The 25,960-nt window shown below is 43.8% G+C and overlaps 2 protein-coding genes across 2 annotated transcripts in view; one reads left to right on the top strand and one right to left on the bottom strand.

The window, feature by feature from the left end:
- The first annotated feature begins 902 nt into the window (after positions 1-902).
- On the top strand, positions 903-24,309 carry LOC5507837 (brefeldin A-inhibited guanine nucleotide-exchange protein 3). Its single transcript, XM_032376587.2, has 25 exons — positions 903-1,182; positions 1,247-1,301; positions 1,395-1,476; positions 4,704-4,835; positions 5,181-5,249; positions 5,672-5,794; positions 6,049-6,085; positions 6,773-6,869; positions 7,416-7,535; positions 8,603-8,906; positions 9,430-9,551; positions 9,937-10,198; positions 10,620-10,761; positions 11,474-12,753; positions 13,077-13,419; positions 14,031-14,370; positions 15,011-15,341; positions 16,099-16,317; positions 17,241-17,420; positions 17,861-18,428; positions 19,489-19,797; positions 20,238-20,346; positions 20,774-21,005; positions 21,437-21,585; positions 21,928-24,309. The coding sequence occupies exons 1-25, from the start codon at positions 1,095-1,097 to the stop codon at positions 23,102-23,104; spliced, it is 6,870 nt and encodes a 2,289-aa protein (XP_032232478.1). The 5' UTR covers positions 903-1,094; the 3' UTR covers positions 23,105-24,309.
- A 448-nt stretch (positions 24,310-24,757) lies between these two features.
- The window catches only part of LOC5507831 (serine-protein kinase ATM), a 66,928-nt gene continuing 65,725 nt past the window's right edge, over positions 24,758-25,960 (bottom strand). The window contains exon 69 of the mRNA XM_048721370.1: positions 24,758-25,908. Coding sequence (XP_048577327.1) covers positions 25,576-25,908 — 333 coding nt within the window. The 3' untranslated portion in view covers positions 24,758-25,575. The remainder of the gene's footprint in view (positions 25,909-25,960) is intronic.

Here is a 25,960-nt window from a genome sequence, read left to right as displayed (position 1 = left end):
CTAGTATAACTAGAAAGGCTACAGGCCAGCTGTAGAAAAACTAGATGGTCTGCGTAGGGGTGGTGTAGACAAGGGATGAATCAACACAAGGTTGAAACGTATGTTAAACCCCTCTGTGGAACAGAGTGGTTGCGCTGACGTTTCGAGCGTTAGCCCTTCGTCGGAGCATTAGCGTTAGCCCTCCGACGAATGGCTAACGCTCGAAACGTCAGCGCAACCACTCTGTTTCACAGAGGGGCTTAACATACCTTTTCAACCTTGTGTTGATTCATCCCTTGTCCACAATAACTCGAACTGATTTCGAAGATTCGAGTATCGGGAGTAAAGCAATCTGATATGGCCTTAATCTCACAACAGTCACTACTAGAATGATTCAGATTTAGACATTTCGAAAACAGAACTCATTTATCATCATACGCTTTTGATCTCTTGGAAAACTCGAATTCCCGATAACCCAAACTCCCAGACAGCTTTATCTACATTGGTACCTCTATTACACTGACAAGCCACATGTCCAAAATATCAATTTCCTACTAAAGTACTGTATTTGTCTACCTCAATTAAGCGGGCAACCTCTATTAAGCGGCCACCTTTCACGGTACTAATGTTATTTCGATTTTTCTTAGAGTTTCGAGTTATCTGAAGTCTTTTCTTGTCATGTCCTCTAGGAAGAATAAAGGCAAGAAGTCGATGACAAAAGAGAGCAATCGCTGAACTATTAAGGAACTCTAAAAATCGACACAAAGCCTTTAAGAATTGGGTGAGGATATCCAATAGTCGCTAAATCCACAGGTATACACCGGTTACCAATGTGTCTGCGTGCCAAATATGGGCATTATTGAAAGGAAAGTCTACAGGTACCGAGGAAAACCCATTCAACTGCCGGTCCTAGTGCGCAACCAGTCCGCGCATCGCTTATTTTGCTCTATTGTTTTAAAAATAGCGGAGCTCTTAGGTAAAACTCTGCAAAGAAATGTAGAAAATTTATGTAATGGCAAAAGAAGCTGGGATCTAAGACGACAGAACTGTGCGTCAGTCGCAGAGGAATAACTAGGAAAAATTATACCAATGATGAGGGAATTTGGGAAGTTTAAATGATGGAAGAAGTGCTTACTTCATTGTGTAGGGATGCCACGTCGAACAAGTTGAAATCTGTCAGAGACGCTTGCAACGCCGCTACGGGTAATAGGAAACGTTTGCATCTCTGTTCCACTTTAATGGACACTGACAGAGGTTTAATTTTCAGATGGATTGCTTTTGACACGGACAGGCACACGGACGCTTGAGCCATTTGAGCTAAGGTACGGATTGTACGGTTGAGATTTCTTTATTGTTTTGCTTCAGTGGACGATAATTTAAGGTTTACATGGCTGATTGGGAACGTGTGATTTTAGGGATAGATGTCTTCTACCGCTAAAATTGGCGCTGGAATCACGGGTCTCCAAACTTGCTGGAAATGCTATAAATGGCCTCCAGGTAATCTAAAACTCAGTTCAAAGTCAAATAAATCATAGCTTGGTGTTTGTAAATTATTAACGATTTTGAAGTTGTTTGGAGCTGTTCATTTGAACGTGCAAGACATTTTAAAAGGGGTTTATATGAACTAATTTTGTATTTTTTCCTGATACTCCGGAATTGAAAATAACGTCTTTGGATAGCATGCTATCGGATATAATACAAAATAATACCAGTAAAAGAAAGAATACTGGTTTTACGCGATGTGCCGTCCGCCTTTCCGTTTGATGAATGTGCTGTATTTTGCATGAAAATCACTTAGTATGTTATTTTGGATGTCAACCGAATTTGACTGCTAAACGGCGACTGACTTGGTAACCCTGGAAATACAGTTTCCACGCTACAAATATTTGCAAGAGAAAATGATTAATATAAAGTTATATACATTAAATCTCTTAGGGGGAACCATTCATCTGAAAGTTATCAATTATGTGCCACTGATATAAAATCTGAATTTTCTAAAAGTTTTTTTTGTAAGAAACATTTTTTTAGTAGCGGTGTTGTAAAACTTCGTCACCTTTGGTTGAGAAACATCCTCTTTTCTATTACTTATTGAAATTACCTTGATTTTACCGAAAGGTGATGTGACCATAATGGAAATAATCCATCAGTTAGCAAGATAACCGTGGCAACAGAACTGTTATAATCAATTTATTTTATTTTAATTTCTCTTAAAAGCATCGTCGCTTTTTAGAGAGCTAATAAACCTCGCTAAAAAATTTGCAATACGCTGAATCTTAAATTTTTGCACAAGAATTGTGTTAAGGTATCTTACAGTTATCTCACAATTGACCTTTGTAAGCAAACTCACCAACATCAAATACATTTTTGTAGAAAACCCGCATTTTACCGGTATTACCGCTCTTGTGATACAAACACTAGTTTGAGTTGTGCGTTCATAAATAAATGATGAGTCTCTAGGATTTTGAGCTAGGGGGAGGGGGGTGGGGCGTTCGTTTACCCATATAGCGGGCACATTTAGAGGACCATTTATTCTCTTAGGTAGCTTAATGTCCTAGCTTGCAGTGGTACACAATTTTTCCTTCACTAGAGCGGACCTGTCTGGCTAGTGGGGGTTCTTCGCCCTGGCTACGAGCCTGTACAAATTACCGTGTTATGAGAAACCAAGAAACTCTGATTAATTTAACTATTCCGCTAATTAGAAAATACATTTCGTTCTTGTGGACTATTCCTGTTGATTTTTACTTCAGTGGCTCGAAGATGCTTACGTGACTAGCGGGCTAAGATTTTATACGATTCAGGGTATTTTTCAACAATTTCCAATTTTCGTATGCATAAAGTGGTAGCTTAACTAAAATGCCTGCGCTTACTTACAAAACTCTTTGAATATCGTGTCTTATTAATAGAAATATACTTAGTTTATAAAAAAGATATTGGAGTAACTTATGAATACCCGCCCACAAAGACATCAAAATGGGAAGTCCTTGTTATTTTTGTTACAGACGTTACACGGGAAAAAATCCAATAAAGAAAGAATGCCGCTATTTTTTTTCAACTTCAATTTAAAAAAATATATTTAAAATGGCACCTTCGTTAAATCGAAAACATCAATCATTTTGTTAGTCTTTAACCGGTACAAGAAAACTCCTGTGTAGGGTCTAGAATACTGCTACCAGCTTTTTACGGGTTTCGCCTTCCCAAATTATTCTCGATTACGATATTGAAAGCTACAAAGTGCTGAATAGGAACACGTTTTACGGAGTTTACTTCAGGCTATTTTTTAATACACACAAAGCCTAAGAAGTTTCTAGAAGGTCAAAAACAAGTTACCTACTATCCTAAATGAAAACAAGCCATTAAAACAAGAGCTAAATTGGCAAGTCAGTCACGTCGTTTGCCCGTAAGTCTCTGTTTGGCGCTCCTGCGGTGACGTAGCGATTCCTGTGGAATTGATGGCCAAGCAATTACCCATGGGGCCTCGGGGACCCAGGGCGACGCGGAGACCGAAGGGGGAGTACGCGGAAAGACGAAAGAAGGAGGGAATTCGAGAAGGTCTTTGCTTCGCCCTGGGTGTCCGAGGTTGGCATGTTACCTCGTACGCACATTTATTCCATCTGTATTAATTTATTCCATCCCATTCTATTCTAAGGCTAAGTTCGTTTTATCCACGGGCGTTTTATATGAGCCGTAATCAATGCAAACTGCATGCAAATAAAGATGAAACAATCCGCACCTTTCATTTGAATGCATTTGCATTGAGAATGTGGCTCATGGATAATACGGCGTTTGAACTTAGCCTAAGAGTCTGTTTAAGTCGATGTTTATAGGGCTTACTGCCCCGCGCAACAAAAAATGTTACCCTAGAAAATACCTCAGAAGCCCTAAAAATACAATTTCTAAGAGAAAAGCCTATCTTTTTTCTCGGACACCCCCACTATGAAGAAAACGTTGTCGTTTTGAGGGACTGGTACCGAGTAATCTTAGTTTTTTTCAGACTTTCTCCATTGACCAAAGATGGTCACAGCACTGATTTTCTCTTCTGATTACAATTCATAAAGTTTACGAAGCACCTGCGTTACGGCAACCTTAAAAATAACAAGAATCATGCAGTTTTTCCAAATAAGGAATATGCTAGTATCCTTATATGGAAGTGACCGCTTTGTCAAAAACGACAATTTTTGGCTAAATTTTCTTGATATGTGAAAAATAACTAAGGCCCGATTTTGAGCCCCAAAGACACGACGAGCATCCCTGTCAGGTCGACACGGGAAGAACACACCCGAGTTACTGCGTAGTGTTAGAGAAGTTAGAGCATGCCAAAAATATGACCGTTACAGCAATCGACGCCGTCTACGCCCTGAGCGCCAAGGACGCATTTTATACGGCTTCGGTAGCGAATCTTTCCAAACCAAAAATGCCTTTCTTAGAACCACCACATATAAAGAGTCATGTCCTACATGCATTTATAAAGTATCGGGATCAATTGAGCTTTTGGGCATAAAGTAGAAAGCCGTGGCAAATATCGTCAAAAGAAAACACCCCTACATGTAAACTAAGCAATCATCGCTCACCAAGCATACAAGTACGCGCAACCAATATAAATCAAAGTCACAAGTGGGGTATCAAAAGATATCCGTTCAATGCGTGTTGCTTAAGATTATCGGTAAGCGAAAGACAGCGCTAGAAAATTGGCTCAACAAACCTAATTCATTGGACACTGTTCACAGAAATTGATATCGGATGACCGTTTCCGGTCACATGGCGAGGAGGACATCGATGCTCAACTTCCGGTACAGTTCATTAATGCAGTGGTGTCCACTCCCTCTCTGACAGACGAGGTTCAAGTCGAGATCATGAAGGTAAGAAAAGCTGCTGGCGGCTGTAAAGAAAGATTAGTGTCTAGTGATTGGGAGGGGGGGAGGGGGGGGTTAGTATAAGCTAATCAGTCACACAATAGGTAAAACGAAAGCAGAGATTTCACTGTGATGCAATTTCAACGTGACGTGCTATTCCCAAACCAGCAGTATGTTACATCATTGACAGTGACAATGAAAGCATTGATTTCACCGTGACGTAATGTTCCAGACATTGCGGACCATTTCTCATTTGGGCCTCATGCTATTCACCAACCCACAGTATGTGTATACACGTCACGTTGTTCGTTAGTGATGTCATTGTGATTTTACCTTGACGTAATATTCCAGATGCTTCTGATCATCACGTGCTCGGCATCTTGTGAAGTCCATGGGGAATATCTCATCAAGATCGCGGAGGTGAGTACGACGCCTCCCTTCTATAATCAAGTCCTTCAAGACTATCTTTTGCTCTGTTGTTTTTAAGGGGGAAGATAATTTGAATCTTATCAATTCATAGGCCGATCTAGCGTTTTGCTGAGAGGGCGGTTTGACCAATATCTATAAAATGCGACAATACGATCAGAGTGGTTTGGGGACAGGCATCCCCATGAAGGAAATACTGTGTTATTATGCTGCCTCCCAGGAACTCGACAACTCTCTCATTCCCTGAGCTCCAGTTAGAGACATAAGGGATAGGCTGTGGCATGCTTCGAAGGAAAATTTTAGTATAGCATTTTAGGACACTTTCTCCCAAAAGGAGGGTTTAAAATCCCCCCCCCATCCCACCTATAAGATCTGCTATATCAATTTGTGGAGCTAATCGTCTTTTTGAATTGCAGATTTGTATCAAGACGTACACGCGCGCCCATCAGCAGGCCACGAAGACCGCGTGTCGCGCGACCCTCACGCAGATGCTGAGCTCCGTGTGTCACCGCCTTCAGGAGAGCCTCAATCACACCCAGGTAAGCGGGATTTCTGTGGTAACGGCGTTCCACAGCATTGCGGCTCTAGTTTTATTTTCAAACATGCAGGCGTGTACCCTTGGCCGCCAGAAAGTTGATAATTTTCTATTTTATTTTGTATTTAAAGATCGTCAAAAATATTATCTTACTATATGATACAGATGACTGTGCAACGCCCTCACTCCTCTCCTGGGGACGGGCCTGATATGATTTCCCATCCATTATCTAATGGATATTTTTCCCCTCTTTTTCAGGGTCAGAAGGATGGTTCAGACATCAGAATAATAAAACGTTAGTAATCTGAATTTATAACAGATTGTTGTGTTGCTGTTGAAGTTTATGCAAATACCCAGAACTACTCATAGAAGCGAGATATCGAACTTCTCTGGCACTTTGATATTTATACGATATTTATCACTCATCTAAAATCGGATATAAATCAGATATTTTTCACAGGGTTCTAGTATCAGATATTTAGTCGATATTATAACAAAGCTCACAACTCTTATTTCTGATATTTATCAGATCTTATACCCTTAGAACTGCCATGTTGAACCTAGATTATTGCATCACATGACTTGATAATATCAGATAATATCAGAAGATTTACACATAGAAAGTCCATCTAATTACTGGTATATATCAAATAATATAACTTTAGAACTGCTGTGTTGAACCTTGATTTATTGTATCTCACGACTTGATAATATCAGATAATATCACATTAGACTCGTTCTACAAACGTGACAGTCATAATAGATAATAGTTGTTTACATTTCAAACTTGAACGTTTGGTCGAGAATTCTCGCTCCCTGATTGGCTACTCAACTTGTTTCATTTATCAACCAATCAGAGAACAAAATAACATAATATATGCTCGACCAAACGTGCAAGTTTTAATCGGAAACAACGCGAAAAATTGGTCAAGCTTCATGGTTGAACAAAAATAGAAGTATATATATATTTTTTCGTTTTTAGCGGGCAATCTTTCGTCGACGGATAACAACAAGATCCTTAGCCAAGATGTGGTGTTGCTGCTGAAGCATTTCTGTTTTCGCCTTACTTCCGGGCCCAGGTACGCTCGAATGCAAAAAAACAAAGGTTACCCAAAACAAACGTAGCTAGCAACCATATGTCTTCCATCTCGATGGAGGTAACATAATTTCGAGCTCTCTTCCGCAGTTTTTACCTTTGTATGAGGATCATTATTTGGCTTTCAAGCTTGAAAACTGATTTTGGGTAGCCCACTGGCGAAAAAGCGAAGCTTATTTTATAAAACACATTTTTAAATTATTGAATTTTGGTTCGTTTTCCTGGGAAACGAAGCCACGCAATCTTCTAGACTACAAGTGATCGTGAAATGTTCGTGTGAACGGCTCGGTAAATGCTCGTTGTATAGAGAATCATTCGTGAAATGTTCGTGAATGGCTTGGTAAATGCTGGTGGTATAGGGAATTATTCGTGGAATGTTCGTGAATGGTTCGGGAAATGTTCGTGATATGTTCGGGAAATGTTCAAAAATGGCTCTGGAAATACTCGTTTTATGTTCGGTAAATGTTCGTGAATTTTGTAATTGTGTGTTGTTGTGTGATATGCGAGTAAAGTATTCTTTTGCCTTTAGCTCCCCGTCACAGCAAAGCAGCAGTCAGCCATTGCCGCTGTACCTTGAAGCTATCCTAGTGATGCTCGGCAGCCTGTTCACCTCGCTACAAGAGGACAAGGAGTTCATCACTGTCATATGGTAAGGGGTACAACGGGCTTCACCCCCACAACATCTTTAAGGGGTGTAAGGGGGATGAAAACCGCAAAACCTCACAGGAGAACGCACAGAAAAACGCAAAAAAACCGTCAAAATAAGTCAAAAACCGTCAACTGCGTAGTCTAGAGATACCGCTTTTTCTCGGAATAAAATACGAAAACCGAAAAAACCACCCAGATTAAACGCAAAACCGCATCAACGCAAAACTTTAAGCCCCTCTTTTTAAGTGGTTAAACGGCCAGCTTAGATTAGGCTCTATTTCCAGCTGGTTTTTTTGAGGGCCGATGAGGCCTAGCAACGGCTGGAAATAGAGTCTAAGCTTAGAAGTGCTCCTTCCATAACCAGGTAAATTAAAGGGATGAGGACCGACTTTATTCAGAACTGCAGCCAGAGTCAGACTTACTCTGGATTGTTAATGGGGTCTTATAGAGACTATTTAAAAAAAACCCTGTCAGCCACACCTTTGTTATTGTTTTCATTCAATATCGGAAGCACATAATGCAATAAAATCTCGAAATGACCATCTGAAAACAAAGTTTTGTACAATATTGACCAAATTCAATCGAAAATATCGCATTGGCTCCCCCAAAGTAGCCGATGGAAACGGATGCCTTTCACACTCGGTGCTTTGCTAGGATGACAAAATGGCGGCTTACAGCCGGCTATAAAATAATGGCCCTTTGGCAATGTGGCCAAATACAGACTCTTAACATGGAATCTTACAGTGTGGTTTTTAGCGTCTCACAAATAAAGGCTTGTTCGCTAGATTTGACCGACGTTTAACGTAGCTATCTAATTCAAAAGGGACAAAGTCCCAGTCTCATCTGAAGAAGTCCAAGACTTACCTGACCTGGGTTCGAACCCTATCGCACCGTTCAAATGATTTGCCTTGATAATTTGTGTTACTCAAAGATTTTGGCGCCAAAACATAGCTGGCTACGCCAAACAATGATTCATGGTCGGTCTGATGGTTTCCCGGTTAAATCATTTGTGGCCCAGCAAAACGGTAACCTAGGCTGCCCAAAACACTTCCGTCTTTTTTATCACAGGCAATTACTCTGTCCAGCCCTTATCCAGCTTCTCGGAAGCCCGATAACCGACCTCAATAAGAAACACAAACTGGCTGGATCCACGGAGGACATCAATCGAGGGGGACGAGGCAGTGGGAACTTCCCCAAGGTGTCGCCTGTGGTCGGGCCCGTGCCAAGGACCATATACAATATCGCAAATGAGCTCCTTAGGCTCGTTGGACCGCTAGCGGCCATGCGGCCTGTTCTGGAATCTCTGTTCCATCGAATCATCTTGTACCCACCAACGTATCAGAGGACGGAAGCGTTGAAGGCACTGAAAGAGGTACACTGTCGAACTTTAACCCGTTTGATATAACACCGCCCTCAACCGCCACTCTGCCAACTTATCTCGCGTATGAACACTTTATCCATAACATACATTGAAATTAGGAGTACTTTCGCTCCTTTGTACATAGACTTCTTTGATCACAGTAGAACTTTGAATACAACTGAACTCGTTCAAAGAATGGCAAGTTTGTCTCTTCCGAGCTATATGTGCAAATGGTGTTTAGTAGGCTGTACATTAACACAGCTCACACCCATAACATGTCTCAGGACTGATTTAATGATAGTGAACTCCAGCAGACACCTTTCTGAACTGCGGACGACAACCGGAACTTTAACGTTTTACGCAAAGTTTTTTTTTCAACTCTTAAAAAAGAAGACGTATATGCTCTACCACGCAACCTTGTATATGAAACTCCCTAGTGCTGCGTTAACGATAAACACAAAAACCCACTACTTCCGGTTGCAGTCCGTCTTTCAAAAACTATTTTGCTAAAGTTCCCTGATATATATAATTAAAGATCTTCGCAAGCCCTCAACGCTTACTGGACGCCGCCGGACCAACCATTATCGATAAAGACAACCCCCCTTCACCAGATTCCCCCACGGAACAGAAAAAGTCTGACCTGGATTTACTAAGGCTGTAAGTGTTGAATTCTCTATACTGTTCATCGAGAGATAGTAGATGAGGAGAGGACAGGCAGATGCGTTAAAATAGCCTAGGATTAGCAAACAAGGAAGCGGATGTGGTTTATGTTTACTAATAACACGATGACGTAGTTTGAAATCACATAACATGACCCGTGGTTTAGACTCACTAAACATAGATTTGTTTCCTTTAAGCATTACATAAATCGTGTCAATTATACCTCATAGGAAAAAAAAATGACCCGGCATGGTTCGAAACCTGGTCCTTTTGCTTGAGAGACGAAGCCCTTACCACTGAGCTTTCATGCCACTCTGTGCTTATTCGAATGACTTGCCGCAAAGACAGGTGCCACTGTATGATATCTTCATTTGTTCTACAGAATGATGGATGGCGTGGTTGAGTCCGCTCATTGCGCCGACAGTACAGTGGCCAGCTGCAGTGTAGCATGCGTAGTAGCGTTGCTGGGCTCCTTGGAAGACTTGAGTCAAGGTCGTGGATTGAGCGATGAGCACATCGAGTGGCTGAACAAACTGAAGGAGTCCGATAGCTGGGAGGAACTCAACAAGCTGAACATCAACTATGATAATCCAGCGTCCGCGAGATCTGTTCCGAAATTTACAGTCAGCGAAGAGACCTTCGAGGTAACTCTCTAATGCTTGAGATTCGATGGGCCCCCGTAGATGTAAACGCTGTGTTTTGAAGGCAATTTTCCTGCAGTTTTTATTGTGTTGTGTGTTGCAAAGAAAATATAAAAATAAATAAAATAAAATAAATAAATAACGCGTTGCGTCGCAAGCTGCAAGTGAAGAATTGGTTTCTATTTTTCGCAAAATTGCGAGAGAAAAAATGTCCTGTGTATCACGTTTCTGCAATGTTCGCTGCATGTTCTTAAAATATGCTTGGATAATTAAACGATTAATTGAACCACCAAAATTAAAAAAGAACAAAAGCATTTTTTTGTAAGAACAGAAAGTTCCAATTGTATCTTATTTTGGGTGCGTTTCCCTCCAATCCAAAAATAACGTCCATCACTATTCAACTGACCTAATGCGTTATGCATAGGAGCGCTCAGAAAGTGCACATTGGATAGTAGACAACGGCGATGGAAAACGACCAAGTCCCGAAGGTGACATAAGCTCGGTGACTGAGAGGTTCCTCAAAAGCGGAAGCATGTGGGACGGCAATGAGGACGAATCTAGAGAAGGTAAGAACAGCGCATGCGTACTCCCAGGAATAAGGTGTATTTATTTCTAGCTATTAAGCCGAGACGAAGCGCTTTCTGGGAATCTTTCTGGGAACAAATAGCCCAGTGGTTGGCATGTCAGCATATCGGGTCTCTCTCCACAAGTGGCCCAGTGGTTGGCATGTCAGCATATCGGGCCTCTCTCCACAAGTGGCCCAGTGGTTGGCATGTCAGCATATCGGGCCTCTCTCCACAGGTGGCCCAGTGGTTGGCATGTCAGCATATCGGGCCTCTCACCACAGGTGGCCCAGTGTGTAAGCGTGTCAGCATATCAGGCCTCTCACCACAGGTGGCCCAGTGTGTCACCGCGTCACCGTATGGGAGCTCTGCTGAAAGAGTATCGATTCCCATTTGAAACACGGATAGAGTTTTTTCTATTTTTCGGCCTCTAGAGGTTTGTGTTCCCTAGATCCAGGATAAATGTGAAGGGCTTAAAACTGTAAAGTGCTATATCAATAATGTTTATCCTTTTTACTCAGAATCTCTGCTTTGCATTACATATTTGGGGGATGGGGTACAGCCACGCCCCTACTTCTGAAAAACATTGGGGGGGGGAGGCACTTGCCCCTAATGCCCCGCCCCTTGCTACGGCCCAGCAAAATAAAAAGATTCTTCTATTTTAAACCCTGTCGCCTGTATCGTCATCTATGCTGTACTTCATCTTGCTTTGCAGATGACGACTCCCGGGTTTTGCAGCCAAAGAGCGTACATTTCGCACCCGAAGACGAAGTAGCCATGTTTGAAGCCCATGAGATGGAGACCAACAAACACAACGCGGCCATGCAGCGCACAGGGAACCCGCGTCGCGGCGGTGGATCTCGTGTTCCTGTCAAACGCTCCTCCTCATTCGAGAACCGGAAACCGAGTCCGAATAGGAGACGAGGGCCTGGTAACGAGCCTAGATCTCGTCTCAATTCGGACCCATCGATACAAGTAAAGGACCTTGCTCCTAGATCGTATACAGACTTTGATTTATCGCCGCAGAAAATCACTAAAACCGATGCGAATGGGTTTCCGATCAAACGTTCGAACTCGTGGACCGCGCTTACTACCTCCGAAGACCTTGAAGTGCCCCCACGGAGTCACACACCCCCAGGGGTGAGGGGTGGTGTGCCCTCTCGCCCCAGTACCCGGCCTGGTGGGGAGCAAGGTTGGGATGACCACAGGGATCCCGAAACGTTCAAAACAAGCAGCGAAATTTTAACCGCGAAGAAGACTTATGTTGAGTCAAAGGCAGTGAAGATGGAGGCGCGGGAGAGGGCTGAGAAAGCGGTGCAAGACGAACGGGAACGCACCCCAGGAAAAGGGCCACGCCCAATTCTTAGACGGACCCGCTCGGCGTCTGATTTCGATCGAAAGCAAGAAGCAAAACAAGGGAAACCTAAAGGGATATTAGTGAAGTCACAAAGCGCCGATGAACCCGAGCCTGAAGTACAAAAACTGTCAAAGAAACCGCAGCCTCAAAGAGCTGTGGTTAAAATTAACGGCGTCTACGTGAGTAGAAATAGAGAAGCGAAACAGCCACCGAGTCCTCAGAAGCAGGCGCCAGTGGAAGTGCGTAAAGCGAGCGATGTTAAGAAGAACGTAGAGGAGAACGAGAGGGAAGGTGCGCGAAACTTCGCCCGATGTCTACTCGGGATTCTACCCTCAGTTCTCAGCCTGAACGATCCAATCACAGTGGACGAAGCACTGCAGCAGTTTGCCTCTGACGTTTGCGAGGCGGTCACGTGTATGTCTCTACGACGGAAGAATGTTCCAAATTTCGGAACACTTCGCGGACGATCGGATCTTGTCGACGAGAGTTCTGGAAAGGGCGCGACGTCCGACCCGCATTACCCGATACTCAATGCGGACGGGGTTTACGTCACTGTTTACACGACATTGAGCCTGAATTTCAAGTTGCTGATCAGCGGTCATTACCAAAAGAAGACAAGCACCCCGCCGTTGACACAGGTCAGACCGATGGGCATGCTTGAATTAGTACATGTTGTTTGATAATAAAGTATTTGAGCAAAGAGCTTTGGTCTCTGGATCCTATGGGTCTGTTGTGTATGTGAGTAATGGAATGGAGAACCAAAACAGTCGCAAAATACGCCAATGTTTCGGACTTTTATTCAGTTCTTCTTCAGGACAATTTTAAATCGTACATTTAACAATTATTTGCAAAATTCTCCTTATGTTATTGTTTTAACATATAATACCGCCTTTGTAATGTCTCTGATTCCATATACGGAATTATTCATAATTCTAAAAAAGGCAAAATTTTCGCTCAACAGCAAGAATTCGTGGACAGCATTCTGAACAGCGGGGTCATCGTGGGCCTCTCCTCGGTGTGGCTCGGAGAGCTCTACAGATTAGTGACCACATACAACATCCTGGGTAAGGCCGGGTACCAGCCCAAGAACCCAGGGACCAACAGGGCACTGGTCAGTCTGCTGTCGGAGAACATATTTGCAAGCGAGAAGGACACTGGGGACGACACCTTCTTAAATCAGCAGGAGCCTAGTCACATGACCCCGGCGCGCCGCGAGGGGACTAAGTTCGCGCGAAGAGTGTTGCTGACCACATGGTCATCCGTGCTGGAGGTTCTATCGCTGCCTCTTGAGACCTCGACATCGGGTGAGACAGGCTTTCGTTTAATCTAACATCAGCACTAAGATGTCATGGCTTAGGAATGAATCTCTTTTTGATTTAACCTCGCGTATTCCACAATGTATATATTTTTGAAGAATGCCAATCACGCCGCCATTTTATGCTTCCGCTCAATGGCGAGTCACACAAAGCATTCATTTCCATCGGCTAACTCAAGCGAGTAACCAAGATATTTTCAATCACATTTCGTCAATAGCGTATCAGACTTTATTGGCAGATTGTTATTTTGAAGTTTTCTTGCGTTTATGATTATCACTGATAAACAATAACAAATGAGTGGTTCTTAAATGGAGCTCAGGTATCCTACACTGATTAAGGGCATATACACATCTCATACGCATCTCATTCATCGCTTTTCCTTTGTGCTTAACCATAACGAGTGAGTGTTTATCAGTCTTAGTGAGCTTTGCCTTTTCGGAAAGACAAACCCAGGTCAAACTAGCGTAAATCCTTCATATATGGTTTACTATAGTAATGGTTAGGTTGGGTTATGGTAAGGGACATTATAGTGAACCTTATATGAAGGACCTACTCAAACTAGGTTAATCTCTACTGCTGACCTAAAGCATTCATTGTAGCCATGGGAACAAGTAACGGCATCGCTGCAATGCTCGGAGGGGATACCAGGCGTGACCATAACCGAGAGCGTGACACTATCTGCTTGAGTCTGGATGGATTGCGGCGTGCCGCCAGGCTTTCCTGTACCCTTGGGATCCAGACGCGGTGCGAACTCGTGTTAGCGCTACTAGCTAACGCCTCCTGCGGGGTAGAGGGGTCGGGTGGAAAGCGCGCTCGTGCCCATGCCCCGCACGTCCCCGTAAAGCTGCACGCTGCGCATGTCTTGAGTATGGATGGACTGCTGGCCGTGGGGGTGGAGCTTGGTAGTCACGCGCCAAAATGTTGGAGGCACGTGTTCAGGTAAGTAAATCTACGTGATATTATCATGTATTCCAAACGGTTCGTGTTAAAGACGAGATTGCATAACGCATGGTTATGTAGGCTACGAAACACTATGAAAAAATCTGCTTAAGTCACATTAATCCATTTCACTATAAAAAGGGCTGAATTCTATTTCGAAAGTTTAAAGCAATTAAAGGAGAGTTGTATTTTTGAAAATAATAAATGCTTTGAGTATTCAAAACCAAAACAAACAACATGGTCACACAAGTCGAGTTTAGAGATTACACCCACATCACTAAACAGCAAAGTCTTACTTTCTTTTTATGTCATCAAGATTCCTCCAGTCACCACTATCACCAAAACCCATTTCCATGTCATATCATCAACATCCTCATCATCAACACTAACTACAACCATCACCATCTTCATAACATTTAACTTCAAAGAAGGCAAATCACGCCGCCATTTCATTTTCCCGCTCAATGACGAGTCACACAAAGAATCCATTTCCATATTTTCAAACAAATATCGTCAATAACGTATCTGACTTTATTCATAGACCGTGATTTTGAAATTTCTCTGCGAATAAACCGTTGTATTTTTAATGATAAACAATAACAAATGAGTGCTTGATCGATATTTTTTAACTGCTTATCAGGTGCTGTACGTATATCGCCGAGCTGGAGAGACAGCACATCAACAGCAGCGGCCTAGACCCGTCCCAGCTTACCCTCCCGACTACTCCCCGAAAGAACCACGACCTGACGTCGCCACTTTCCGACACCTCCAGCATCTCCGACTACCTCAATGGCGACTCGTCTCCGAATAGCGATAAGTCCCGACGTGGCGAGTCCTCTCCGAATAGCGGAGGATTACTGAACCCAGCCGATGCTTCTCGGGCGATATTCGCATTGTCGGCGGCGGTCGATCGGCTGTTCGAGCACGCGGCGAATACATTAAATGTGGAAGCGCTGTTATCATTCTTACAGGTTTGAAATTATTAAAAGATTAATACCAAACCAAAAAGACTTAGAAGAATTTACAATTAAAGATAAATAGACTAGACTAAGACTAAATAAAGAGAGAAATAAATCACCACAAAGTTGAAATGGTATGTTTACAACGCCTCTGTGGTTTCGTTTCGAGTTTCGCCCTTTTGACCCGCTTCGCTGTCGTTTTGAGCATTAATCCTTCGTCGTTTTTTTTGTCCGACCAAGGGCTAACGATCAAAAAGTCCATTTCCTGCGAGGCGGAAAACATCCCAATTCACCCTTGTGTTGATTGGTATCCCTGATTCCATCATGCCTATTGTATAACATCTGTTTTTTTATACAGCTTGTCTGTAGTTTTCTAGTGATACGAAATAACTAGAGGTGTTTCATCAGGCCCGTACCCAGGATTTTTCTTTCTTTCGTGGTAGGGAGTTTTCTGATAAAAATCTGACCACCCCTGGAAAAACAACAACGGAGTTTAAAGCCTTTGCAGTATCTCAAAAGGACGTTTATTGTCGGATTTGGCTACACAAAAGTCTGGATTGATGACATAACATAGTGATATTGCTTGTGCTTAAAGTTTTGTCTACAAATAGCACGTCTATTGCCACACCCCCTGCACCCTCCCCTCCCTGGGGGAGGGCCTGTTCATACTTAATAACTGGAGGAGTTTCCACCACAGACCTGTCTATACCAGTTTCCATAGCAAATACAGCAGACATGACTTAACGGTTATCTCTCACACTCTCTCCAGTCCTTGATCCAAGCCTCCCAGACTCAGCTATTTGGAAATCCCCAAGAAACCTCTCTAAGTACAGGAGTGATCGCAGGCTCCACTGTTCAGCAGTCCGCCGCTACCACACTTCACCTCTATCGCATTGCTGACGTCATGCTGAGATGCGCCCGCAATGCTAACAGGCCGCTGCTTCATCTGTTACGCGGTTGGTCTGTTCTCGCGCCACATTTCGTGGAGGTAAGTAAGAGTTTAAGTCGTGATGATTCGACTTGCGTGAAAATGATGTTTAAAACAACTTTTTTAAACATTTTAAAATATTTGATATTTTGTCTCCATACTGTTTCCTCTACACTGTAGAATTGATTCCTTTTTAGTGGAATGGGATAAATTTAGAGTTCTATTTTGAGCAGTATATCATGTGCATGTCTCATAGCCTACGGAAACATGTAAGGGGTTTTAAATCGCAGTGGCGATCGCATCATTATTTCTTGGAGCAATCTTCAAGCTTCAATAATTTGGATATGATAAAAATATAACAAATAAAGAATAAATTACACAATGAATCCAAGCGAAGGACTTAAGCCCCGTGCAAACTGCCCCAGCACCTGCCAGCATTTCTGGCGAATTCTTCTGGCGAATTGCCGATTTTGACATTTCCTTTGTCCTATATTCAGTCAAGCGAAAATTCCCCAGCAATGCTGGCAGGTGCTGGCGCAGTTTGCACAGGGCTTTAGGCTGCCTGTTCTATCGCAGGTGATGAAACAGCTTATTTTAGATCGAGATCGTTCTCGCTTTAATGTAAATGTAGTTATGCCATTATTCAGGACCTGGCTTTAGGGACTGTGACGTATCAGAATTTAGAGAAACTAATAGGCCATTTGCACTGAGAAACCAATCGACCTCTTGAGTGGCAAATTCATGACAAAATAAACACATAAATTGCTGTGTCTTAATAATTAAGACACAGCAATAACTTAATAATTAAGCCTTTTCTGACATAGAAACTCTCTCGCTTATTCGTAAGCGCTGAATAAGCTGCATTTTGTTACTATCATTTTGCCGCCAAAAGCCGGAGCGCGCGCGATGCTATTGACACCCAGAAGTCACGTGATTTCTTAGCGCAAGTCGCCTGGTATTTATTTGTTTCGGTTTATTTGCAGGCTGCTTGCCACAGAGACCATCAGATTGCCAAGCTGTCAATCACTTCCCTGCATGACGTGCTGACGGAGCTGCTGAGCAAGCGCACTGAGTTGCCGCATTTCTGGTTCCACGAGATGCTCTTCAAGCCCTTCGAGAATATTCTGGCGCTGGAGCTTTGTGGGGAGGAAGAGCAGGACCAGGTGAGGGTCTACCTGTGGTGAGCCCACAATTGGCTTTCACCGGATTATTTTTCTATGATAAAGTGTTTGTAATCCTAAAATTTCCTATCGAAAAGGTCGTGCCAAATTTGTAATTTCGTGTTGTTTGGATTATAAAAAAAAAATACAACGAAACCACAATATCAAAACAGAAACAATAATATAAACAACTGTAAAATGAATTTAAGGCTAACTGAGAAGGTTTGCATTTGTAGACAGTTTACAAAAAAAAAAAAGACTTTAAAATACCCGCCCTATAATTTGGTTCCATTTATTAATGTCTCGTTCCAAAGAATTGTGAAGAGAGGTGTGAAGTTCTTTCTTGGAACAATTGTGTCAGGGTATCCTGAAGTTGAATTGAGCAAGCACTGTCTTTAACTATATCATTTATCAATATTATCTATATGATTTATTCTCCGCAGATTATCGCCACCCTGTCTGAAATGGTCGATGGTCACTCTGTTAGTATCAAGTCAGGCTGGCGAAGTGTGTTCGGCGCCGTTCGGTCCGTCCGAATCTATACTCGGAACAACTTCGAGAATTACGAACCTGATTCGAGAGCAGCTTTGGTATTCAATGTCATCTCCTCGTTCCTCAACAACAAAAATCCCGCCGTATTCGGAGCAGCAGCAGTCCAGTGTATCCAGACTTTGCTGAAGATCGTACGCGGATCGGCACACGACGAGCCTCCGGACGACAGCCGAAGCGATAACGACAGCATAATGAGCAGCGAGAGCGGCACGATCAGTGATATGTGCCTGCCAGCACTAGATTACTTATCTAATATCTCCAAGAAGTTGGCTTCCATTCACATTATGCCGTCAAGTTTAGTGTTTCACGGCGCGCACGCCATAAGACTGCAGGATACTAGCAATCAGGAGGTACCCGAGGGGGGACTGGGGGCGAGCCCTACCAAGCAGAATACGGGGATGAAAATGAAGACGATATCAGCAACCAGTGCAGCCACCATCACGTCCATTGACGACACAGGTAAGTCTTATAGCTACTGGGGGGGGGGGGGGCATCACGTCCATTGACGACACAGGTAAGTCTTATAGCTACTGGGGGGGGCATCACGTCCATTCACGACACAGGTAGTCTGATAGCTCCTAGGGGAGGGGTGCATCACGTCCACTGACGACACAGGTAGTCTGATAGCTCCTGGGGGAGGGGGGGCATCACGTCCATTCACGACACAGGTAGTCTGATAGCCCCTAGGGGAGGGGTGCATTACGTCCACTGACGACACAGGTAGTCTGATAGCTCCTGGGGGAGGGGGGGCATCACGTCCATTCACGACACAGGTAGGACAGATAGGATTCACAGTCGGCAAAATCAATTTATTCCTAAAGGGGTAGCACTTTGGGTGTAGTCAACAGCAATTCTTATTTCTTAGAGGAATTACATGACGTGTGGCCGAGGCAAATTTCTAGACCTAAGCAATAAAAACACATTTTCAGTATTCGAATTTTATTGCATTCCTTTTAAAAGTTACCGCTACCTCTTGTCTGGCAATGGATAGGATGATCCATATGTATGAGACCCCCTAAGGGCTGGCTCTCACTAGAACGTAAGCGCAACACAAGTGAGAATCTGTCAAACATAAGCGCAAGAAAATCAAGCAGTTGCGTTCTCTTGCGCTTACGTCCCAGTGGGAATCGGAAAAATGAGTGCGTTGCGCTTGCGCCTAAGTGAGAACCAACCATAAGCTGTTGGTGGAATTTTATGTCACAAAAGATAACGACGGGGGACGCTAACCTCCTTCTGCTTTTATAGAGATCCCCCAGGGAGTTTATCGTCTCCATCATTATCACTGCTACAGATCAAACACAATCATAATCCCAGCTTCTATTCTAATAAAATTGTAGGTTAAAAGCGAGAATTCGTGGCGTGGCACCTAGGTAGTAGAGAGGGGGTTGTGGATGGTAGAGGCTGAGAGGGGTTGTAGGTGGGTTGGAAGCGTGCGCATAGCGAGAAAGGCTAATAAGGACTACGGATTCATGCGTACAAATGCATGAGAGTGAAACCTGAACGTTTTTCACCTCCCTAGGAATCCTCAGAGTGTGGTACCTTCTTTTGGAGGGGCTCACGAATGCGGTCTCGCATTGTCCCCGCCGCTACCAGCCCCAGACATTAGAGGTCCTATTCGACATCCTCCGGTCCATAACTACAGTGCCGGGCGCTAATTTCTCGATATACACCGTAACCAATTTGCTTCTACCGATGCTGAGGAACTGGGTCTATCGAGGCGAGCGGAACAGGCATTATTGGGAGAGTACAGCGGCCAACTTCAAACACGCATGCGGCCTGGCCACAGAACTTATCGTGGAGGAGCTACCGCAGTTTCTAAGCGTGCAAGGTATGCTGGGAGAAAGGGATAGTAGCTTTTGTTAATAAAACTGGTTATTCGTGACACTATGTACGTTTTTGCAATGTTTTTAGGGTGTTGCCTATAAACATGGTATTTGTATGATGCAAGTGCTATTCAGCTTTTTCGGGGATCGAAGTAGGTTTTAAAGGGATTCTGTCAGCCTGTCCTATTTTATTGTTTACCTTGGCATTATTTCCTATTAAAATTACAAAATGATCTGCCGAGCGCGCGCGACTTTGCCACCCAGAAAGTCACGTGATTTCTGTGTTTATTTCGGCGCGAGTTTGCCACCCAAAATGTCACGTGACTTCTGTGTTTATTTTGGCGCGACTTTGTCACCCAAAAAGTCACGTGATCTTTTAGTGCAAATCGCCTGTCGAGTCAGTATCTAGGCCAGCCAGAACAAGGACTAATCTCTAATATCACAGGTGCGGCCGAGTGCGTGCCAGGGATGGTGAAACAGATACTGGACCTTCTTATCGACTGCGTCTCACAGCCTGTGGAGGGCATCGCGAGACTTGGATGTTCATGTCTCAGGTAATATTACAAAACACTCCCTTCCCTCCCTCTTGACGAGTTCATGGAATGTTAAAAGGCACACAGTAACGAGAAGCAGAAGAATCTAGCCTGTGTAGCAAGGGCTGTGAAAGAACAGAGACGGAAACGTAGCTAGGTTCGCTCCATCCTTCTCTCCAGGCGTGCGGATCTATCCCTCATCTTACCCAACCCTTTGCGCTTGCTTCGCAGGCTAAGTAAGATCCTGATTTCTATAAAGTTTTCCAGTTGCCAGAATCTACCGTAGAACGCCAAATAAGTATGCTACACACACGTGTAATAAATACAAGCGCATTAGTCAAGCCAGCACAAAAGATAACAAAGACACTGTCAACGAAGGACCTATGGCAGATAGTGTCACGTCATCTCTTAATATAGTGACGTCACTCGTTTTTATCATATCCCACAGGCACCTTCTGCTGTCGGGGGGTCCGTTGTTCACGGAGGACCTATGGCAGATAGTTTGTGATGGTCTCCAAGAAGCCGTCCAGGCCACCCTCTTTGACATCAAGGACCTGGTAACGTGCTTTCAGCCGAGCTCGAATAGCGTGACGGGAGATGAGGGTATGATTGTCAAGGTGGTGGCGAGGAGGGAGGGCATGTACAGCGATCCAATCAGATTGCAGCAAGTCGCCGAACAGGTGGGTGCTGATTGGTCACCAGAAAAAAAGCGATAGCTGATTGGTCCATTTGCAGCTCGTTAGCTAGGGCAGATGTACAGACTTAATATTAATCTCCTTTTACATGGGCGGTGAGCCACAGTCTTCCACTTTATTTACGTCTAGCATTCTTCCTTAGATGTTTCTACTGATGTCTTCCACTTTATTTACGTCTAGCATTCTTCCTTAGATGTTTCTACTGATGCCTTTCACCCCATTTACATGCATCATTCTTGTTTCTACTGATGCTTTCCAATTCATTTACATTCATCATTCTTGTTTCTACTGATGCTTTCCACTTCATTTACATTCATCATTCTTGTTTCTACTGATACCTTCCACTTTATTTAAATGCATCATTCTTGTTTCTACTGATGCCTTCCACTTCATTTACATGTATCATTCAACCTTAGGTGTTTCTACTGGACAGCCAGGTGATTGGGTTTCCTGTGCGTAAGGGGGGCGAGACTCGAGAGGAGACAAGCGACGAAGAAGAGACCCGTACATATGTGTTTGTGCTGTCGACCTTTGAAAATAAAGACAAACCCGAGATGGCAAACAGGTAAGTGCAGGTTAATTCGGTTATTTCCGGGGACGGCGGGGCACTCAGGCCGGTGGTACCATATGCATTTATAGTGCCTACACAAAGGCACTCGTTATAGTAAAATCAAACGTTTCTGGGCGACGGACGGCAACCGGAGTTTGTGTTTCACACTATCGCATCGCTAGCAGGTTCGATATGTAAGACTGTGTGGTATAACAGAAACGTCTCCTTTCATTGGGTTGGAGCAAAAACTTTACAAAGAACGTAAACGTTAAACTTCCGGTTACCGTCTGTCGTTATACTGACGAACACTATTTTAATTAGAAAGAGATAAATCAACCTTATAATATCCTCTTGTAGGGTCTCCCTGAGAAGTCTGATCGTCGGCTTACTTTCCCATCAACTGCTTCTTCAAACCATAAGCTCCATTCTATTGGACAGCAACGACACCCTCAACCAATCAATGAGCTCCATTCCTGCTGTCATGGCAACGGAGCTCGCTAGTGACAGCTCGGTGGAGTCGCCAGAGTCGGTTCTCCCGGGACTCCTGTCTTACCTGTCACCCGCAAACCTGTCTGTCCTGTTTGACTGCCTCATGGAATCACACACGGTCGCATACGAGTTCAACGCACGGCCTGGTTTACGATCCCTGATTCAGAAACTCGCGAAGCTCGACGCTCCGGCAAACCTGCTCCGCCAGTCAACCACAGCGTTCACGTGCTACCTCCACACATTGTTCCAAATTTGCAAACACAGCGGCGAACACTTTAGTAGCTCGCACATCAAGCGCATTTTAACAGGGGACCGTGTCAACGGTAACCCAAGCAACGGAAACCATGTCCTTGGTAACGGTAACGGCAATGGCAATCAAGTTCATAGCAACGGCAACCATGCCCACAGCAACGGTTTTCATGGCAACGAGAAAGAGGAGGTCGCCAAGGACGAGGTGTTAAGCAGTCCCAATCGTCACAATGATCTGTTAAAGGGAGATCGCAGCGTGGACTGGATTGTGAGGCGGCTGCACGAGGCCTGCGATCAGTTGACCAGCGTGTACGTGCGCATGCTCAGTCAGTACAGCAGCGAGCCGCAATACACGTACAACATCCAGACGGAGTTCGACTTTGACCGAAGCCTCTCATGGACACCCATCTCATCACCCGCAAGGGACCATGGTATCTTTAACCCGGACGAGCTTCCAAATTCTCCGTCGGTCAGCGGCAAGAGGAGGCAGTCGCCAGACTACAAATCACGTGACAGGACTCGTCAGCACTTGGATGATGACCTGAGGATGATTGAGCTTGAGCGACAGATGCTCAAACGTAAGGAGGACGAGCTTCTCCAGCTGGGCGTGTGGACGAGCTTGGTATCGACCATGCTTGAGGCCCTTCTTGGACTCCCTACCCTCCAGTTTAAGGCTGTCTTGCCAGCGGTGTTTCCCGCTGTGACAGGCCTCGTAGCAAGCGGAACTGATCCGAAAGTTAGGCAATTAGTTTGCGACGTTGTGCGAAGAGTAGGAGTCATATATGGTATATTATAAGATTAAGAGCTTTATATATATAATATAGTATGAGAATTAGTACAGTAAGTTTAATATAGTAAAAGCAATATATGTAGTTTTTAGTGGAACATTTATTATTTCAGCAATAACGACGGTCGTGTTAACAAAACGCTGAGCAAGTCATCTATGGATATGTCACGTCATAATTTTGTCACGGTCACGTCATAATTTTGTCACGGCACGTCATGAATTAAGGAACTTTAAGCAATGACGACATCGTGGACGACAACGGAGTGAGAATTCAATAGAGTTACGTAGAAATGCACTCTGAAACATTTCAGCCGTGTCACACCAAACTAGGGGCTGAAAAATCCATGTTGAAAGGCTCATTCTAGAACGCGGACGTTTCTACTGTAAAAATAATCCCTTATTTTCACCCTGATCTCGTTGACCTAGCCGTCGTCGTTTCTAAAGGTCCCTTTTGACACAGTCAACACGGGTATGTAACGACAAAATCATATAAGCGGTTTGTTAAGATTACGTTAGGGTAACTATTTTCTTAAATTAAAACCATTTGGGTCATCTTCGAAAACAAAAAAAAACTTTAACAGGATTATCGAATTTCTATTTTCTGCCTCGACGTCATCGACATGCCTACTTCCTTTAACAAGAGTGATGAATTCAGATGGCGATAAATTAGTTTTCTTTCACGACAAAATATTTAGCTACGAGTTGCCTTAGCATCTAAAGGGGAGCGGAGCCCCTAAGGAAATGACCAGTAGGGGCGTGGCTCTGCACCCCATATCAACTCTGGGCAATCAAGGAAAATATTACGCTGTAAAAATCTCCAAATAGACGAAGAAAAAGTTTCACTAGCAATACTTTTAAGTGATAATTGTATATGGCTTAGCACATACAGCTTTGGGATTAGAGAGCTTAAGCAAGTCAACACGAACGGCATCACAAACGGCGCGCGCTTACGAATTGCTGAAAAACGGCGTTGACGTCCGTGAAATCTCGAACGGCATTTTCCCTAATTTTACGTTCTATGCGCGCTGATGCCGTTCGCGTTGGCTTGCTTAAGCTCTCTATTATTTAAACTAGAACGCCACTAGGCACCACAAAGCGTCATGCACGCGTAGCGATGAGGGTCCTTAGGCCGGTGGGCACGGGTGATAGCTTAAACTCAAGCAAGCGAAGTATGCAGTAAAAAAATACAATAAATATTATGCTAGTTTTGTGAAGTTTTGCTTGAGCATATTGGAAGACTAAGAATGCAAGCAGTCTTTATCAAAGGCATCTCTATGCTTTCTAACCAACTCTTCTTGCTACATGTTTTTATTTGCCAAAACTTGGGATCATTTACTACACGTGTAGAAGATATTTCCCTTTTCTTACCGGACTCATTAGTGCGAGTATATAAGATATATCATTAACATAACCAGGATCAGTTGCTCCTTAGCTCGCGCGCCAAGGTCAATTCTCTGGAGCTGTGTCAGTTATGTTTTCTGCCTCTTTGTGCTCCCCTGGCCTGGTGGGATTCCTTTATTTTACCTCCCTCCCCCACCCCCCTATTGCCCTCTCGCTATCGAGATCTCCGCCAGGTCTCACTCCCAATGACTTAATACGAGCACAATAAGGCTGGTGAGAATTGTATTACTTTTTTTTAAAGATAATAACGTCGTTCAAACATTATCTTAAAGAATTCCGTTTATTCTTTTTATTTAGCTTTTTTAAAAAATTTATTCGTTTAAATCCTCTCCTGTGAGCCTATGCCATCACTTGCTCACACTATGACATCACTTTTTTCAGACTATAACATCCCTTGGTCAGACTAAGACATCAGCTGTTTAAACCATGGCATAAGTTCTTATAAAGATGGCACCACTAAAACAAACTATACATGACTTGCCGTATCTATGAGACCACTTCTCCGCGTGCACTTATCAGGTCCTTACCACACGTCTTTAAACCTAAGGCTTAAGACCACTTCTCCCCATGAGACTATCAAGCCTTATCACACGTCTTTAAACCCATGGCTTAAGACCACTTCTCCCCATGGAACTATCAGGCCTTATCACACGTCTTTGAAACCTAAGGCTTAAGACCACTTCTTCCCATGGAACTATCAGGCCTTACCACTCGTCTATAAACCCAAGGCTTAAGACGACTTCTCCCCATGGAATTATCTCGCCTTAACACTCGTCTATAAACCCATGGCTTAAGACCACTTCTCCCCATGGAATTATCAGGCTTTATCACACGTCTTTAAAACCCAAGGCTCAAGACCACTTCTCCCCATGAAACTATCAGGCCTTACCACCCGTCTATAAACCCAAGGCTTAAGACGACTTCTACCCATGGAATTATCTCGCCTTAACACTCGTCTATAAACCCATGGCTTAAGACCACTTCTCCCCATGGAATTATCAGGCCTTATCACACGTCTTTAAAACCCAAGGCTCAAGACCACTTCTCCCCATGAAACTATCAGGCCTTACCACCCGTCTTTAAACCCAAGGCTGCCAGCCCGGGAACAGTCTGCACAGGTTCTTGACGTCCATGGCCTGCCGAATGAGGTGGTTCACTTGACCCGTCACGCTTAGCTGCGTGTTGTCTTCTATCCCATTCAGCTTTTGCTTTAGTCTTGATAGCACTCGCTCTGCCATCTTGTTACCAACGCTGGCTCCGTTCTCGGTGTTTTCGCCATTGGGCAAATCTCCCACCAAATCAACCGCAGTAGACGAGATCTCCGATACGTCGTTATCGGGCTTTGTTGCCTGGAGAGCCATTTTCTTCTCTGGACTCAGGGTCCACGAGTATAGTGGGTCGTACAATAAAACCTGTGGGGATCAAGGCAGACGAAGAATTACACGAGCCATGATACTCGTGCTT

Source organism: Nematostella vectensis, chromosome 14 (genome assembly GCF_932526225.1).
Source record: "Nematostella vectensis chromosome 14, jaNemVect1.1, whole genome shotgun sequence".
Lineage (NCBI taxonomy): Eukaryota > Metazoa > Cnidaria > Anthozoa > Actiniaria > Edwardsiidae > Nematostella > Nematostella vectensis.
The sequence above is the reverse complement of the archived record's forward strand: the minus strand, read 5'-3'. Positions and strand labels throughout refer to the sequence as shown.

Excerpts from the sequence above, each read along its gene's own strand:
- LOC5507837 (XM_032376587.2), top strand. The coding sequence starts at position 1,095 with ATGATGGAAGAAGTGCTTACTTCATTGTGTAGGGATGCCACGTCGAAC. Across the intron at positions 10,199-10,619 it reads TCAGCGAAGAGACCTTCGAG|GAGCGCTCAGAAAGTGCACA; the intron begins GTAACTCTCTAA and ends CGTTATGCATAG. Across the intron at positions 18,429-19,488 it reads CACGTCCATTGACGACACAG|GAATCCTCAGAGTGTGGTAC; the intron begins GTAAGTCTTATA and ends TCACCTCCCTAG.